General features: G+C 40.7%; 1 protein-coding gene across 6 annotated transcripts in view; it reads left to right on the top strand.

Moving 5' to 3' along the window:
• The window catches only part of ctnnd2b (catenin (cadherin-associated protein), delta 2b), a 166,422-nt gene that overhangs the window by 30,583 nt on the left and 116,920 nt on the right, over positions 1 to 18,919 (top strand). For 5 of the 6 annotated variants that reach the window (XM_034613774.1, XM_034613772.1, XM_034613770.1 and 2 more), the window contains exon 2: positions 1,429 to 1,565. In XM_034613774.1, coding sequence (XP_034469665.1) covers positions 1,434 to 1,565 — 132 coding nt within the window. In that variant the 5' untranslated portion in view covers positions 1,429 to 1,433. Of the gene's footprint in view, positions 1 to 1,428; positions 1,566 to 16,162; positions 16,349 to 18,919 lie in introns of those variants that run through there. The other variant, XM_034613775.1, reaches the window with a different exon arrangement.

Here is an 18,919-nt window from a genome sequence, read left to right as displayed (position 1 = left end):
ATGTGTGTGAGCGTGTGTGTGAGCGTGTGTGTGTGTGCCAATGGCTAGGACTGGTTCATAGGATGGGTTTTGCATAATGTATTTGAATCCATTTTAGTCCCCTGTGCCACAGAGCTCCATTGTTGATGAAAAAATATTCAAAACAAATCATTGAACCACAGTGTTACCCTGTGTGACATGCATTTATTACTAATGAACACTCACTCTGCAGTTTATTTAGAGTTAATCCCATATACACCGTCTTGCTGCTGGAAATACTAAATGCAACATCAAATGCCTATTAATCCATTTCTTAAGAGTTCCCATCAAACGTACTATAAACTCTTATTAAAGTAACATGTGCTAAACACTTAAGCTGTCAGCTGTTGAGGAACTTGCTAAGCTTTTTTTACAAAAGGTACATGTTTCAGACTAATTCAAAAAATATATCTTCAGGAGGTGCTAATGGGGTTGGAGCTGAGAGATTAGAGATGGATTTACACATTGGTCTACAATAAGATCTTATTACTGGACTGTTTTTGTATTGCTACTTCTCCTTAGCAACAGCTAATAGTTGTAGAAGTTGGTTGATTTGTGCCTTTTGAAATATGCTGGCTGTGTGGGATATACCTTAGCTAGATGACTTACACAGCCTCGGGTACAAATTACTGTAGCATCGTTTGTTGCAAATGTGTCAGAATGTCTACTCTGTTTTCACCAGGACGGGATATAACTTTGTTGGAAGGAGCATATAATATACTCCTGTTGTCACAAATCTTTATTTGGTTCGACACTTGTCCTATAATGCTGTTACTGCGACCAAATTACTTCTTCAATAATCTCTGCTGTCAGTACTACTGCTATCACTTTTGTTAAGAAACTACCACCAGTTATTTTGCTGTCAGGGCTGTGACGCTTGCACTCTTTTATCTCACTGGCCTAGATTTCATGTTACCGAAATGTACCAGTTCACCTGTCCAGGATGTGTCACTGCTCTTTGCCAAATGCATAATGTGATAAGCTCCAGCTCTCCATGACCCTGAACATGAATAAGTCTATATAAATTATAACAGAAAACATCAATCAGCACTGGTCAGAATGTTGTTCCAGTAGCGGTAATGTAAGATTTATCATATCAAAACAGAATATGGACATTACATTCTAATGCTTCTCTCATGAATATTAACTGGAATACAAATGTTACAAGACTTCCATTAGCAGACTGGTTTGTCAGTGAGCTTTAATTTCCCTGTAACCCACCACATTGATGCTGTATATGTGTGTTTGTAAAAGTGTGCCTCTCTTTACCTCTTCCTTCCATGTAACGTCCATATCTGTGCATATGGTTATCCATAAGTACAAGAGTGTAGGTGTGACAGCCACTCAGCCGGAACGCTGGCATGTCAGCGTGTCTTTAATAATAGTAAAATAGTTCTCTTGTTTTTCCAGGAGGTATGCCAGTGCCTGAGGTGGCGTCTGACACTGCCAGTGCTGCCACCATGTTGAGCCCCGTCCTCCATGCCTCCAACGGAGACGGCTCCGAGTCTGAAACCACCTCCGCAATCCTCGCCTCCGTCAAGGAACAGGTTAGAGCTGTGTGTGTGAGTGTGTGCGTGTGTGTGAGCGTGTGTGTGGTGTGACAATTAATGATATTGAATAATGTATGAATACCCAAAATTGTCCAGGACAAGTCTTCCAGTTCTTACAGGCTGACACGAGGCGACGGAACACAGTAAACACAAATGACAGAATGTCCATCAGAGCTAATGTGGCACAAATGGCACATTGTGTCACACCCACCTTTTACAGACACTGCATAGAATACTGCATAGAAAACTACCCTGGATTTATGAAATTTCTACTCACAGTTAGATAATCATGGTACATTGCAACCCATTTCCAACGCTAATTACTTGATTTAGAACATGATTTAGAACAGTGGTTAACATTTAACATGCACCAATCTGTCTGACTCTGACACAGTTTCATGCTGCTACAGTACCAACATCCAGATTAATTTAATGCTAAGCTGAAAAGCAGCAGTGTTCTGCTGTGCCCTGTGGTTGAACAGTCTGGTTGGTGGCGGTCAGGACTGTGCTCTGTTGCACCTTTAACGACAGATAACTGTGTGCCACACTCTGGAGTACCAAGATTATCAGCTAGTGTTAAATTGTTCTTCAACCAATCATCCATCTCATGTGCTAAAGAAAGTCTCAACAGAACATCACCATATAATATAAGATGTTGATAGTGACTCAGTGACTCTGGTGCATTGGACGGTTTGGATTGGTTGGTTTAGGCTGGTGTGAAAGCTTTATGTCCGTGCACTTTCCAGTGGACTGTTGTTAATTTATGCATTCGGTAACCATGGTAACACATATGTCCCCACTCCTGTTCATGGACATATTAGGAAGTGAAGGAATTACAGCAGAGCTGTTTTCAGCATGTATTTTGGAAGTCCTTGATTTAAAAGTAACAATGAATGAACAGAAAGAACCATAACTCTCCAATGAATGAGCTCATCCTTATGACCCATTCTTAGTCTGGACCATAGACTTTATATAAAGATGGACACCTCATCTTCCTGAAGCCAAAACGGATCGATAACTCCCTAGTGGCTGGCTGAAGTATAGTTGATAAATCCCTCCTCCTCCATGTCAGTGGATGGGACATGTCCAAACTAAAAATTCAAAATCCATGTAATTTCTTCTCAAAGAAGTTTTTTGTAATTTTAGGTAGTTCTTATCATACTGACGTATGTCTAGGTGTTCATTTAATTAGTTATTTGATTCTATAAAGACAGGGTGAAACATCATGATTGACAGCTGATACTGACTCCTGATTGGTCAAGCACGTGTTTGGGGCGGGACTCAATACTTTGGCTCCATTCCCTAATTGCTACTGCACAGACATTGGCTCCAAATGTACAAGATGGCAACGTTAGTTGACAGTGTATTTTTGGCTTGATTACTGGACAGTGGGAGGAAGTGGAGACACGTCATCCATCTTTACATACAAAGAAATGAATTACAGGTCTGAAAGTGTACAAAGAACTATTCACTGCTGCACTCTTGTCTAGTGACAGTTGCTTATGCTCAATAGTTTTGCAGATGATTAAATCTTGAACATTGAAATCGAAGATTTAGTACAATTAAAAGTCTACAACAATGCTAGGAGCCTCAGAGGAGGAATGTTGGCAGAACCACTTTGTTGAAAACTATCTCTACATTTGTTCGATAGGCTGAGTTAAACTGGTGGGGATCACCAAAGCCATAAGTGTTTAACCACAGAAAACAATTTAAGCCTCTGCCAAATTTAACATTAATCCATCCAAAAGTTGTTTACATATTTTAATCTGGACAAAATTGTTGAACAGATGGATTCTTGCACAGGCATTGCCAACCCCCAGAGCTACACTACTAGTGCAGTTTAAAACTACTTTTATTTAGCTTACGGTCTCACAGAACCAATCAACATTGAGTAAATATATACAATTTTAAATATGATGTTAGGGTGAGATCTCATTATGTATGTAAACTTAAAGGGGAACTATACACATCAAAGTCTGTTTACACATCTTGGGGGCGGAAGCTACTATGGTGTATGTGCTGAAAAGTTGTCAAACCCTTTTGTGGCTCCAGAGGGAGCTGTTTGAAATCTGATCAATGTCCTTGAGTGATGTCACTTGAGCCAGTAGCAGTTTGGGCTGAAGGCTTCAAGTTTGAAAATGAAAAAAGTGTGTGTGTACTATTATATACTATATATCTTTGTAAGGACCATTTTGAGCCTAGAACTTATAGAGTGAGTACATTTTGGGAAAGCAAAGATATTTTGCCTGGTCCTCACTCTCTGTTTGAGGGTTGATGAGTGTCCTCACTATGATAGTGCAAGGTTGTGGTTTTTGTGTGTGTAGAAAGAAGTGATCTTTCACACTTCACCTCATTTCTGCTTGAACATAGAGGCTTCAGACTACATTAGTCCTTACTAACTTAACTAATATAACTGTGGCTAAGTTGCATTGTGGGTAATGCATGCTCTAGGTTTTGGAGGGCATTTATTGCATGGAATACAAAGCAAAGCTTCTCAGATTCTTCTAGATTTTTTTTCAGTTGTCCATCATTATTTATGATGATGATTTACTTCTATAACAGTGAATAGCACAGTTAGATCTGTACCGTGATGTGTAGTTTTGCATGCAGTTTGTGTGTTTGTGTTGAGGGGGACTTGATATGGTGGATACAGTGTGTCCTTGAGTACAATGGGTTGTACTGAAGAAAAGTACTCAGAAGCTAAAGATAGACAGTAAAAATGCTGAGAGTAGAAAAAAAGAATGCATGTTTTAGACTGAAGCCTCACTTTGAGTAAGTACAATGTTCGGGAAGACCATTCCTGGTCTAAGTAGGTCATGTAGACGTGGACACACACACACACAGGTCATGTGCACACGCTCACTTACAGATGATCTAGGACATGGTAATGGCCTTCTGCGGAGAAGAGAATAAAAGCCGAAGAGGCGAAGACAGGAGTGGAGGGAGTGTTGGTTATGAACAGAGTGTAGGCGAACTCACTCCTCCACGTCCCTCCTTCTTCCTCTATGAGTTGGAGTCGTTATATTTCATGCTCCTGCGCCACTGTGAAGTTATTATTATTCCTAAGTCAGTCCTTTGTCACTTTCTTTCATACTTTTTTCAGTGTGTTATTTTTCAATATGTTTGGACTGTTGCCAGTGTTTGTTACCAGCCTGCAAAAAGGAGGCAGGGTGTTTCTCGACACACACACACACACACACACACACACACACACACACACACACACACACACACACACACACACACACACACACTCCCTTCCTGTTCATTTTGGTTCATAAAGACAAGGTCAGGCATGAGAGACCAAGAAAAGGCTCCACACACATTTGGATACACAGACGTACACACACCGGCACTCTGCAGACAAACACACACACACACACACACACACACACACACACACACACACACACACACACACACACACGTACGTGCTGCCACTCAGCCTTTTGCCTCCGCCGACTCACACCAGGAGATCCCTGCTGCTGTTTCTCGTCCATTTCATCCAACCCACATGAGATTGATTAGCCATTCGACGTTGTATTCATCACATCTGTCAGCTTTTGTCCTCGAATCGTTCATCATCTCTGCTGTCAACACATCTGCTATTGACGAGGCACGATCAGGGGCACCGCCATGGATTTCGGGCCCCATGAAAATATAGCACATAGGCCCCTCCCACCCCGCCACAACCATAGGCTATGCCAACTCAAAACAAAAACACTGTGCAGACATGTATGCAACATTCTGCATATACAGTGGAATTAATCCAAGATATCTCCTCTAGTAAAAGAGCGAGAGAGGCAATCTGAAGCTTATATTGATCAGAAAATAGTTCCCCATCATATGCTATTTAATGCCAAGTGACATGATAAGGAAGTCACAAAGATGTCAGAAAATGGCATCATGCAAAGTTTAAAATTACGTTTGTCTTATATATCCTTGCATCCTATTAGACTGTATAGACACAACCTAAAGCTTATATAGATTAGAAAATAATTTATGATCATATGGTAGGATAATACATTGTACGAATAAAAAATTCTATTGATGATGAAATGTCAATAATTTAATGTTCAACAACTGAACAGAGCAAAGTGACAGCTCAGACAGGGGTTCCATGTGGCCTCTTTGAAAAATCTGTCTTGTTACATGACAGATGAGACAGGTGAAAGTGGCCCAGGGTATTGATGAACTGTCTTTTGCTTTGCAGCCAGGCAACAGTCCAAACAATCCAGTCAGTTGTGAAATATAAAGATGTGAATGTGTATGTAAAGAAAATCCCACAAGCACAAACAAACACTTCTTTAAAAAGTCATTTAGAAAATACATTTCTGTGGCCCCCGTTTGTGGGACTAAGTATTGGTTTGTGCATATTTACTAAAGTTTCATACTGAGGTTTTGCAGTACAGTGTGAGTAATGCAGCATTGCTAAATATTTCATGTTTTTGTGTGTGTATTACTGATCTTAAGTTCATCATGCAATATAAATACAGACCATATCAGACATCTTCCGCAGTTTCTCAGAAGAAGGTGTATGTGTGAATGCAAATGTCCGAGTGAGAGCGTCCGGAGTTTCTCAGGCTGGCCCCCTGGTATAAAGTCTGCAGAAAGTCCAGGGGAGCCGATGTGAAAACACAGCATGGAGATACTCTCCAAGATTCACCGCGCAAGAGTGGTGGGGTTGATGACATTTCCAACACGCGACACACACAAAAATGAAAATATCAAAAATAAAACAAATATCTCAGGATTGAAAAGCGGAGCCACACATGTAAAAGACATAGACTAAGATGTCAAGAGAGCTATTGGTGATAACAGCAGACGCTGGTGTCGATGTGCTGTAAAACCAAATCACATGATCTCTGCAGCTGAATTATTCCGTTACGTCCTGCCTCTGCCTGCTGCACCTCCCCCTCACCTGAATCCTGCGGAGAATTTGTTGCTGTTGTGAACACATCTGAGCAAAGAATCTACTGCTGCGTTGTGCATGTGTCAAAGGAAACCTCAGGAGAAAGTCCGGACCCAATTCTCCAGAGTTTCTCTGAAGGACATGTCTGAAACCGGCTCTGGTCTTGTTGCTATATATTTGTGACCCATTCCAAGTACATATCTTACCACCCCACTGGCATTGACAAAAACATCGGACCTGACCTTTAAAACGGGCAGTATCAGATAGATAGAGTGACAGATACCTATTTGAGCCGGATGGAAATTAAGGACAGAGTATTCTACAGCTACAGCAGCTCTCTGTGAGGCTCAGATTCAGTGCTGTTACCTTCATGTGTTTGTCCTCACATCAGGTTCCTTCTATACCTGTGAATCCAACTATCAGAGATGAGATGGCAGTTCAGTGATTATCTGTCTCCTGAGATGTGATTGAAGCAGCAGCAAACTCAATACTTAATTAAGTGGGAGTGATTGAGTTTTAAAATCACTATCTAGTCAAATGAGTTTACAATATTGGCGTTTTTCACAGTACACATTTTGGCATGTCATATTCTGACAGCTTTAGTGTCAGGGTCCTGAAACAGAGAGAGCTAAATGGAATTCAGCCTTTTCCAATCATCCGTACTGTATGTGGGCCACCTCAGGCAATCATGCAAAACTTCTGGCTTTCTTGTGGCCCGAACAAAATGGATCGGAACCTAAAGTAGCCCACTTGTATGAAAGCAAATGTCGCCCAAATATCCCAAAATTAATGTGGGCCTTTTTTAGGCAAGATGTAGTCCATTAGTGAATCTAAAGTGGCCCATGTGGTAATGAGTCAATATGTCCCAAATTTGGGCCACCCCTGGCTTTAGTATTGATATTGGCCAATTTGGCCGGATGTGGGATAAGCGTGATGTGGTCCAACTCTTGGCCAAATCTATATTGCTATGTGGGTGTTGCATGTTAAAACGCTTGTCGGCATTAAGGCTATAAAACTCTTCAGGATTTCCATAAACCCACTTAAAAGTTCAATGATGCATAAGAATTTAAGTGACAGAACATTCACTTCAGGAAAGTATAACTGCAATGAAATTAAATTTGTAAGGGAAGGCATCTCCTCTTTTTACTTCCATTCTTAAATGTCACACTCAGTGCTCTTTGTCTGTTGTTAGAAGCAATGAACCTGACGTCACATGGGATACACATGAGTTTAACTTATAAAGGATTTAAAGAAAACTTAATGGGTTATTTTGATCCCTCTTAGAGAGTGCACCCATGTTTTGTTGTTGTGTTTATTACCGAACTGGAAAGCACATTACACCACTGGTCCAACCTTCCAGCGTATTGGCAACATGACCTCCTGCTGTGCTTTTACAAGCCACAGCACTGGTGCAACATAAGGAGTGTCTGAAAAGAGATGTTGCATTCAGTGCCTCATCAGAGAAAAGAAGAAAACATGTCAAACCCTTCAAAAAGGCAAAAAGGAAAGGTTGATGAAAAAGGGGGAGTTCATGCGGGGGGGAAATGGGGCCAAAGAGAGAAGTCAACCAACGGGAAAAAAAGCACAAAGAAGTAAATTTATTATTTCCATCGGTTATCAGGACTGAGATTTTCAGCAGGATATGCTGTCTGTGCTGCCTCTCAGCCACCACGGGATAATTCATGTGAATCATGGTCTTTTGTGGAAGTGTTCACTCTAATTGGCACTGCAGCAGAAAACAGCTTCTCTAGTGCAGTCTGACCTACAACTCATATGAATCCAAATCCAAAGCAGTTTAGGCTGATGTAATTAAAGTTCAGTTTCTCTACGTCTAATTGAGCTCATGTCAATTCTTCTCTTTGCTTGAATTATCATTAATAAGGAACTATTACAGGTGTTGTTCTTTTAATTCATCACATTTTCTTTGTTTCAAAGCACAGGTACTTAAAAATAAATACTCTCCATTATTGGTGTCATGACATGTTAGATGATAAGAAACTCAGGACTAATAGCTTCTTTAAAAACAATCAACCTTTTGTTAATTGTAGTCACTTGTTGATGATTCATAGTGTTCTTTTATTGGCGTTTCCTTAAAGCAGCCCTGCGATATTAATGAGTGCTATCAGGTTCAAAGACACTCTCTCCATTTGTTTCTTAAGAATTAATTAAAATTTGTGTAACGCATTGGATAATTTGGGTAAATTATAAAATAAAAAAGTTCACGACTGAGTTAGATGTTCATAAGAAGTGTTTTTCAACTAGATCAGTTCAGGGAATTTAAGGACTGAAGATTGATGGAGGGATTGTGGGTAGAATTGAACTCATGTATTCAATCTCTTCAGTCCACACAGACTCCAACCAACGTTCAGCCTCAGAACCAACCGTCTTTCCTTCATCAGCTGCCCCTGGAGCTGAGAGAACAGCGGCCAGATAAATTGTCTTCACCAGGCTGATTTACAGCAGATTACTGGATATAAATAGTTGGAAAGTACCAGGTACCAGGTCACAGGAAGAAATCTTTTTAAAATGTATTAATTTATTGATTTTATTTCCGCATCCTCCGTGGCGGTCCAGGAGAGCCTATAGTGAAGCTAGACGGTTCACAGTGACACCAGGAGCCTTAATCAGTGATTACAGGCACCATTAAATAGTTCAGAACTGGAGATTTGTGTTATTTAATTATTGTATGTGCAATTCAAACCTCACTGAGTGAGACCAGAGGGGAAAAGGTGACACACGTCTCAGATTCAGGGAGAATTAACACATTTGATGAATTGGAATTGCACTTGTTCCATGAGACGAGTGAGTGACAAACGTCATAAGCATTTCCTGTGCATAAGAGAACACGAGTGCCTTGGGACTGACGTGTGTGTGTGTGTGTGTCTTGACTTCTTCAGCTCTCTCAGTTAAATTATGTAGAGACCTGAGCAGATGTTGACACTGCAAAGGAAAAGGTATTGCAGTATATTCTTGATGAGCATAAGTCTGTTGATTATTTTATTTCTGGCATATGAGGTTGCAGCAAAGTAGCCTGAGCCAAGGTTTCAGTTAATGCATTAGTGAGCACTGACTTCTTGCTATCAGACCTATTTTCCACTCCTTTACCATCTTTTCCAACTTCCACTTCCACAGATACAAATCTTTGATAACTGGACCTTTCAAACAAGCCCAGCGCAGTTCCTATGGCCTTCATCTTTATTTGCTGTAATTACTTTGATAAAATGAATTATTCTCTTTTATATTCATGTGCCTCATTTCATTTGTAAGTTTTCTTTATCATGCCCCTATTTATCCCTGTATATACCAAGGGTAAATAAAGTGAAGGCCACTGACGAGAAGGTTCTGCTTTTAATTAGATTTTTTTAATCATTTAACATTTATAGATAAGTCCAAAAGGCACCTGTCATTTTAATGAATAAGAAAAATAAATGATGGTGCTGAACTGTAGTTATTCTCATCAAGTAATTTCGAATACAGTAATTATAATTAAAAAATAGGAACAAAAAAGTCTGACAAATATGCAGATTGAAAAAAATGAGACGTTCACAAAGCTGCAGTGAACATGCAGGCCACTACTGAAACCCACGTTGTGTAGTGGAACGTGTTACCACACAACCAGCCGCAGCAACAGAGCAGAGAGCGTGTAATGTCGGAGCTAAGTGTCGTCCACAAGAGGCATTAAACTCTCTGTAGAACAAGAAGTCAGAACTCCTGCAGACCTAAATCAGTAAGCAGTTCCTCTCTCTCACAGCCTCTGCAGCAAAAGTTTTTCTCTCATATATTTACAAAATTAATAGATGTTCTTGATCAAAGCTGAGCTTCTGTGGAAACTGACTTCTTTGACATCACTGAAGACTCGAGGATGAATAATTTGCCATAGCCTAAAGATACACAAACAACGCAATCTTACAGTGAAAGGACACACATTGGACTCTCTCTCTCTCAGGCAGTAACAGATTACTTGATGAGATTTTACATCTAAAATATAAGTAAGTATAAATTGAAACATTAAACGTGTAGATGGTTAATCGCTCCCTTGGAGACATCTTAAGTTTTTTTTTTATTTTATTGATTCCATGAAAAGAAGAAAGAAGGACAAAAATGTTATTGATCATAAGTCTAGCTCATATCCTCCACCATCACCTCCGGTTGCTTCTAAGTACATTCAGATCATTTAAATTATTGATTAAGCTAGTGCAGTTGCCGTTCTAAACCTGCCTGTTTGGAATGGGCTGTTTGCCTTGTCTGTGGTGAAGCTGCTTTCATTTTCTTACTGAAAATGTAAAAGTGAGCTGCAGTAAATGAGCTGTGGCAGGTAAAGACCAGCTGCTGGACTCAGTCCACAGACCCCCGAAGCTGCACCTATTCACTGAACCTCGACTTCTGTTGAGCTCCAGCTCCAGCTGCTGCAAAGCGCTGGTTGCCTTTTCATTCAAAGTTTATTAATATAGCAGGTAAGCAGGCTTGATAAATGCGAGCCACATACATACAGACAGACAAACAGACAGACAGACATAGATTCATTTGTGAAAATTAAAATATTTCCCACTTTATCCTGGAAAATGACTCAAATTAAGAATCTGTCATCAAAATAGTTTTCATGTAATTCTCTATCATCTGATTAATTGTTTATATGAGTGTATCAGCTCTCTCTATTCCAAAGCATAAACCAAGTCAAGGAGGGACCCCGTTCATTTGTACAGCCAAGTGTGCTGTTTAAGACAAGACTGTTGCGACCTTGTCCACGCCTTTAAAGTTCTGTTCTCATTTTCTTCTCAAATTCATCCAGTGAAACTCTTCATACTCTGGTCAGAGCGGCTCATTTCCTGTCTTTTCTGAACAGCACCTGCAGATACAAAGAGCTTCTTGGTAGGGGTAGTATTTGGCAGTCTACCCATCAATAGGCAATAAGACCACAAGGTGTTTCAATGTTATTGATGCAACAATCTCAAGAAAACCCTGCAGAACTTTCACCCTTAAGATGTTTTCCTTGTTTGTCCCGGCCTTGAGCATTAACCATTCTTGAGGTTTTCATTTGCCCCTGCTGTTTGAATAAACAACTTTACCTCAATGCTGACTGAACACTTCGCCAATTGTGCAGCACAATGAGTTTGTTTTACAGTTGCTCATAATTTGCTGTGTCTAATCCTGTGCTTAAAACCAGTTTCAGCACTGGGAGGGGTGGTGGAGGAAACACAACATCAGAAGAATGAAACCTTGACAAATAAATAAAGCCAGACAAATCGTGCAGGTTTGAGATGAACATCTTCGGTATCTGCAGACTGCTAAATGTCCTCGAATCTGTCTTCCCTGGTGCTGCAGTTTTCCTTTTCCTTTATCTCATTTCACCTCTCTCTCTCTCTCTCTCTCTCTCTCTCTCTCTCTCTCTCTCTCTCTCTCTCTCTATGCTTCGCTGATCTCTGTCTTTCTATCGCACCCCACCTTCCAATGTTGGCTTGTTTTCCTCTGCCCCCAGGAGGATTTTGTTAGCGACTCGGTGTTCTCGATAATTTGACAGCCTAAAACAACAGCTCCAGACAGCAGTGCGCTTACTTGTACAGCCACCTTGACATTTTCTCATTGGACAGCTCCCCCTCTTCTAATCCCACCAAATGCCAAGCGGACACTACAGGGCACAATTAGACCACTTTGCACTGGAGGGGGTGCAGACACACATACACACACACGCATGCACACCAACTCTGCTCCGCATGCAGCCCACCACTGTCCTACAGCCATTTATTTTACTTTACTAATTGCTTTAATGGGGTTTTCAAGGGCCAGCCTGTTCCTGTAAGCTAGTGGCGGCACACTAACTCTCTATCTGTCTTCTCCCTGTCTCCATTAATAGGCTCAACAATGGAGCTGAATCTTTACTAATACAATCAGTTGACAAGCTCTTGATGCTCATTAAGACATAGTTAATTGCTGTCCCTTTTACTTAATTGCTTATCAAACTATGATTACTCTCACACACACACATTAAACTTGTCACTGGAGCTGTTAATACCTACATTTAAAATGTAGATTTACTTGAATGAATGATTTTTTTCTTTTTATTTCTTTATTTCTTTAAATCAAACACAATCAAGATTACAACAACTTGTTATTTACTGTGCTAAAATTGTGTTTTTTAAACTTTGCCCTTTGGACAAAGAGAACATTATTTTCAGTTAATTGTGCTATGAGAAAAAATGTATTATTAAAAAAATTACTTAAATCTAGAGTGTCCGCCCCATGTACCCAGGCTGTATTTCTTCTGCACTGACGATAGGTTCGGTTACGACCTGGCCCTTTGCAACATGTCCCCCCCCCTCTCTCTCCTTCTTTCCCACCTAACTCTATCCTATTATTCAGGGTGTAACACCCAACAAATCCTAAAAAAACGAAAAACAAAAAGACATGAAAACTCCTGTCACACAAGAGTAAATATCAGGATAAAACAAGCTCTGCTGTGATTCACCTGTAAACGGATCCAGTCCAAAATTTGAATAAAGAAATGACGAGAGGGTTTTGCATGCACTCTGGATTTGCTGTGAGTTGAGAGTTGGTTTTGCTGTTGGCATTCAGAGAGATGAGAAGAGGACAAGTCAGGAGAAAGCAAAGCAAAAACAAGTTTTTAGATCTTGTGGATAATGGCTGAAGGCTGTGATACGTGCTGTGAAGTCATGGGTTCGAATTTCGAGTACAATTGCATCTGGGTAAGCGATGGTTGTGCATGGCGGTGCTGTTTTTTCACTTTGCTTCTCCTTGGGTACTTTCTTTTGCACATGCATGTGTAACCAATAGCAAAATAACAGATTAGACACAATTACAATATTTAAATGAAAATTCCCATTCAATGTAATTGTAAGATGAAGGCTTTCAGGCATGTGGTAAAGTGCTTTAATTAAATATAGATTTTATTGCCATCTTTGGGGCTTGTTAGTGAACTAGTGGAGCTGTAACGTGATGGCTACCTGGGGACATATCAAGTGAAGTCAGTTATATTCATGTAGCCCAAAATCACAAATTTCCCACAAAGGCTTCATAGTATGTGCAGCATATGATACTCTTTATTTCTACACGCTAACTTTAGATGAATAAATGATCATAATAACACAAAAAAGCTAGTTGGCATGTTAACTCTCAGTTTTCTAGTAAGATCCCTTATTGGTCGCTCAACAATTGTTGAGTCTATTCCTCTTTTGTGGAACAGATTGTCCAAATGGATTGTAAAACTGGACGGTGCAAAACATTTCATAGAATATCGTCCTCTATTTCATACTCTCCAGGACTGATTGAATTGAACTCACCTTGCTCTTCTTGTTGTTCAAAATGGCTTCTTACAAAGTAAAATAAAGTTTTGTGCCTTCCTGGCGCAACTACTGCAGCTGGCAAGGTCTTCTGTGCATCACTTTTTATTCAGAGGTAGTTTGGGGTTAAATTTGAAGATGTAACACAGATAATATGATTCCTTTTATTCCATTTTGGACTCGGCTCTTCTTTCTCTGAAGGTAGCATCAGGACAGTTCAGGTCAGTGGCTCAATTCCTCATGTGAAAGTTCATGAATGTCTCGCTGCAGTTTATTGCCTCCATGAGCAAACCAACATTACATCGGTGATTTTAATGAAAAAATGACCAGGCTGAACTGAAAGCTGTTGTATATGCTTTCAGATATTCAGTCTGTTCACATAAGAAAGGCTCTGATCTGTCTAAGATGCCACTGCTCTGTGTAGGTTAGGTGTGTATGTGTGTTTGTGTGTAGGTGTTAGGTTTACATTTAATATTTTAGAATGAACACCAAGGGAGAACACAAGTCGTAGAGGCTGACAAAGGTTTAAAGTGTAACTTCACACCCAACTCAGAGCCTCACTCCACCCACTGCATCATTTTGAAAAAAATACTTAAAACTGGGCAGGTGGCTGAGGAGGCGGATCGGGGGAGAGGGGTGCATGTGAGGTGGGGGTGCAGGTGAGAGTGGATGTCAGTTATGTCCTCAGGTCATTAAAAAAATGGAGAGCAGCCAGAGCGACACAGAGGCACCTTTGCCGTAGAACGTTTTTCCTCCAGAATCCCCTGGAGCGGTGATTAATGTGGTGGAGGACCGTGGTGGTCCCGAGCCGCATCAGTTCGAGACTTTGGCTCCAGCCCCAGTAATGCACGAAGCCGGAGCTCTCGGTGAGGCAAGTGTGAGAGCGGGTGGGTTCTCTGAGTGGTATAGTTAGTCACAAGGCTAGTTCAATCGAACGTTCGAAATAAGTTGTAAAGTTTTGTAATTGCCGTGAATATTTGTTTACACAAAATGTCCAACAAATTAAGGACAACACACTGCCATCCCTAGCATTAATGTCCTTTCCCCAGGTGTGTGTGCGGTTGTTTCTCCCTGAGAGAATATTTGTTGTTGGGATGTGCCAAAGCTAATGCTATGCTACTGGAATAAGACCAAATAAACAGTAGTTCCCCAGTCCTATAATGAACCCACCCTACTTTTATTAGATGGTTTTAACCTCAATATAAATGTCAGGATGTCCCAAATTGTTGACTCTATATCAGCATTGGCCTTGCAAGGTCCAAGATGGTTTAAATTACTGGGTGGAATTTTCATTGTACAGTGCGACGCCTGTTTTCACTGTGCACATGACAACAAAGAATTCTGAATCTTATGAGCCATGATCAACCCATGAAAGGCCACTTTTAATACATCGGTGAGAAATGTGCTATTAAAACCAGTAGGATATGTTTCATCAAAGTAAAGTCATATAATTAAGTCTGTAGCTAAAAAAAACTTTGAATTGTGCAGTACATCATTTAAAGGTTAATTGTAGTCTGACTAACTAGTTTAGTAGAGAGTCTGGTTCTTGATGATCAGGGCATGCAGGGACAGGGCTGATTTCCAGGGTTCCAGCATAGATCGGTTGGACAGCAGGACAGGCAGGTTTTGTTTGGATCGAGGCTTCGGGCTGAGCAGACAGATGAGACAAAGCTGGATACGGTGACAAGCAAGAAAGTGATCCTGGAGCTCTGCTGGAAAAGGGGAATTACAGAGGAGACACACACACACACTGAAGGGACAAAACAAATCTGAGGTAACAGACAGGAGGGGAAACACCAGAGTGCAACAGGAGGGCAACGTCCATCAACCTTAAAACAGTACACATGTGGATATGGCGTGCAAGTGTGTGCAGGCATGTGTGTGTTTGTATGGAGACATGAGTCTACTGTTTTCAGTGTGTGTGTGAGTCTGCTCCCCTTCCATCTTCTGTCCCTTCTGTTCCCGCCCCCTATTCTCCGAAAACCTGTTGTTGCTTTTCAATGATGGTCGGTGGGGGAATGAAGGAGGGATGGGGGGGGGGGGGGCAGATGGTCTGGCCACAGAGAAAGAGAGAGAGAGAGGTGGAGAAAGAGAGGCAAAGAGTGACTGGCGAGCAGCGGGCTTTTTTGGCAAGGTCGACCAGTGGGAGGGCCCATTGTGATGCAACGTTGCATAAATAATGCCACGGGGCTTCTAAATGCTTCGTTGCCATGGGGACCTTTGTGCCTCAGTGAACACAGTGTGTGTGTGTGTGTATGTGTGTGTGTCTTTCAAGGCCCCTGAGGAGGGACAGAGCAAAAGACATAGACTGGGACACAGAGAGAGAGAGGGGGGGGCTGAATTGCAGTCAGCTCAAGTGACACTTGTAGTGTGTCTCTCTCTCTCTCTCTCTCTCTCTCTCTCTCTCTCTCTCTCTCTCTCTCTGTTGCTCGCTGTGTCCTGACCCAGGACAGATGAGTGGTTGGATGAGGGAGAGCGAGAAGGAGTTCTGATGCTTTTGACCAGAGGGGAGTAAAGAAAGGCGGGATACCTTGTGATTTTGTGTCTGTCTGTGAAGTATGGTCCATGTGAAGGTATGTGTGCTCCCTTTTTCCCTTTTCTAATTTAATTTGAGAACTTTTTTACATCAGAACACTGCACCTGCACACATTCCACCATGGTCTGTGCTTCCTTCTCGACAGTAACAGGTGTCTGCCTGTCAGCCCCTGAATTGGACGGAGATGGAGGGGCGGGGGGTCGGGTTCGCTTTTGTTTGGCTGTTTTCGGGGAGCCTTCCAACCATCCATCCTCGCAATCCAGCCAGTTAGTCAGCCTGCTTACCCCCTCAGCCATGCTCTCAGTTTTAGGAATATATATAAAAAGGAGCTTTTCATCTTTTCCTTCATCTGCTGTGGTGATGTTGCCTCAAAGTAGTTTGTTTTTCCTCGGTTTTGCTCTCTTTCTTCAGCTGATGAGGGTGTATTGATTGCAAAAAGTCAGATCACACGGGGAAAAGCATGCGTTTTCCTTGCGTGCAGCGCTGTTTGAGATGGAAATAGTGATGTGGCTTCTTAGCAAAGTGGCTGATTTATGTTTGCATCAAAGGTTTTTTTGTTGTTTTTTCTTCAAATCAGACTAAAAGTAATGAGATCTTAGACTCTGAAATCATCCATGTGCCTTTGATAACTGACTCCATGCTATAAGTTAAGAAAAACACTGGAACCAGTGACAAAATGATTTTTATTTTAACATGGGTATTATTTTTGTTCAACTGGAAAATGATATAACACTATTATTATCTGCAGCGCGTTGTAAGCACGTTCACGTACCATCATTATGAAGTTGAAGCAAAATTAAGAGTGATTTATAGTTTTTCAGCAGAACATATATGACAACTGGCAACAGCACAATGCACTTAACTGGCTCTGTATATCCACTATATGACACAGCAGTTAATCATCTCTATGTGTGGAAGGTGTGTGTTCTCACGTTAAGATGTGTACACAATTAATACAATGCATTCAGGCTCGTCTATGCCTCTGTGCATGTGTGTGCGTGTGTGTAAATAGTTAGTGAAGATTGTGCATAATTACAGTGAAATTTGTAATTTGATTTCTTAACTTAAGAAATTAATGATTCATTATAATCAAATTGTATCATTATGGTGGAAAGCCTGGATTTGCCTCAGGCATCATCAGCGTTTAAGCTCCCACAGACCAGCACTCTGCTCTCCGTCAGTACTCGTATAGGCAGAAAATTGTGTAGTTACTATAAATAGCACTCATGCTCGTTTTAAGTGGGGAGTTTTATGATGTTTTAAGGGTATTTCAAATCTTCAAACTGTTTTAAAGGCCGTGTCCGTGCAAACAGAGCAGCCTGACTTTGAATTCAGTCTTAATGACATGCATGTGATGTAGCTCTGTCTGGCTGAAAGCTGCACGAGGCTTCAGTGTTGGTTTGGCAACAGGCCATTTGTCTTGCACGGCTATTGTTTGAGCAAAATATGCTTCACTGGCACTGGGTTTATCAAAGTGCTGTATTTCTCTCATTAGAAAGACAGCTGAAGAAGTTCAAACGATCAGTTTTATTGTCTGTAAACTAGAAAACTGTCAGAAGCCAGTTTAAGATCTAAATCATAGTTTTCAAACTGCTCCAGCGTGTGCGCAATTTATCTTCTTCACTAATTTGAAACAATCTACAATCCAATTGGAGTAAATTGTCTTTTGCACAAATTGGTGAAATCAGTTATGTTTAATCAGCTTCAATCATTTCAGCAGCAGAAACAAATACTATTGTCAGCTGTTGGTTGGTTTGTGTATTGGGTTATGACATAATTAACTACATAAATTAATCATAAAAACAATCATGCATACTCATGTTTACATGTGTATGCGTAAATATGTTTTCATGTATTTAAGGGATCACAAGAAAAATGTCAAATATGAAATACTCAAATTTTAAGTATCACAAGAAATGTTTATTCTCTGCCGGGGTGGAAAAGTCCTTGTGTTGAACAAATGAAAATAACAACGACAACACTGCAGGTTTAGAAATGAATCGGAATGTACAAGAACACATTTTACCTGATCATTCACAGAAACTGGGGGAAAATGGTAGCAGACTAAAAGCATCAGTGGGCCTTTCTTACACTCGGCTTCAAGCAGCTCTAATGCAAGTGTCTTGATGTAATTGTTATTTTCTCATCCCACGTTGTTTAAATAGCAAATAAACTTGCACCCCCCGGTGTTTTGGTCTTTTCCTTTACGTCTGCAGAGAAGCATTCTCCCTTATAACTATGGCAATCCAGCAAGGTTTAAAGACAGCTGGCTTTAAAGGAGAATAGGGTGTGGCACTCAGATTGGTTTATTGTATGTTACAGCTAAAACACATGCAGTACTAATTAACAACCTTGCATCTTTTTCTCCTGTCTAACTTGTAAAAGTGACTTTAAACAGGCCCTTAAGGCACCTGCACCTTGTGCTTCAGACCATGTCTTAAAGTTGTTAAAATAGAGTTTCAGAACTGCAACAATCATGTAACGTTCCTCAAATGAATACACAAAAGAAAACATAGATGCCATATTTTCATCATGTTTTCTTGTTTGAGGTTTGATTGGAGCTCTGTCATCTCATGCCCTCTGCTGCAGTGACTTAAAGGCACTAGAC

This window comes from Hippoglossus hippoglossus, chromosome 17 (genome assembly GCF_009819705.1).
Source record: "Hippoglossus hippoglossus isolate fHipHip1 chromosome 17, fHipHip1.pri, whole genome shotgun sequence".
NCBI classification, from domain to species: Eukaryota; Metazoa; Chordata; class Actinopteri; order Pleuronectiformes; family Pleuronectidae; genus Hippoglossus; species Hippoglossus hippoglossus.
The sequence above is the reverse complement of the archived record's forward strand: the minus strand, read 5'-3'. Positions and strand labels throughout refer to the sequence as shown.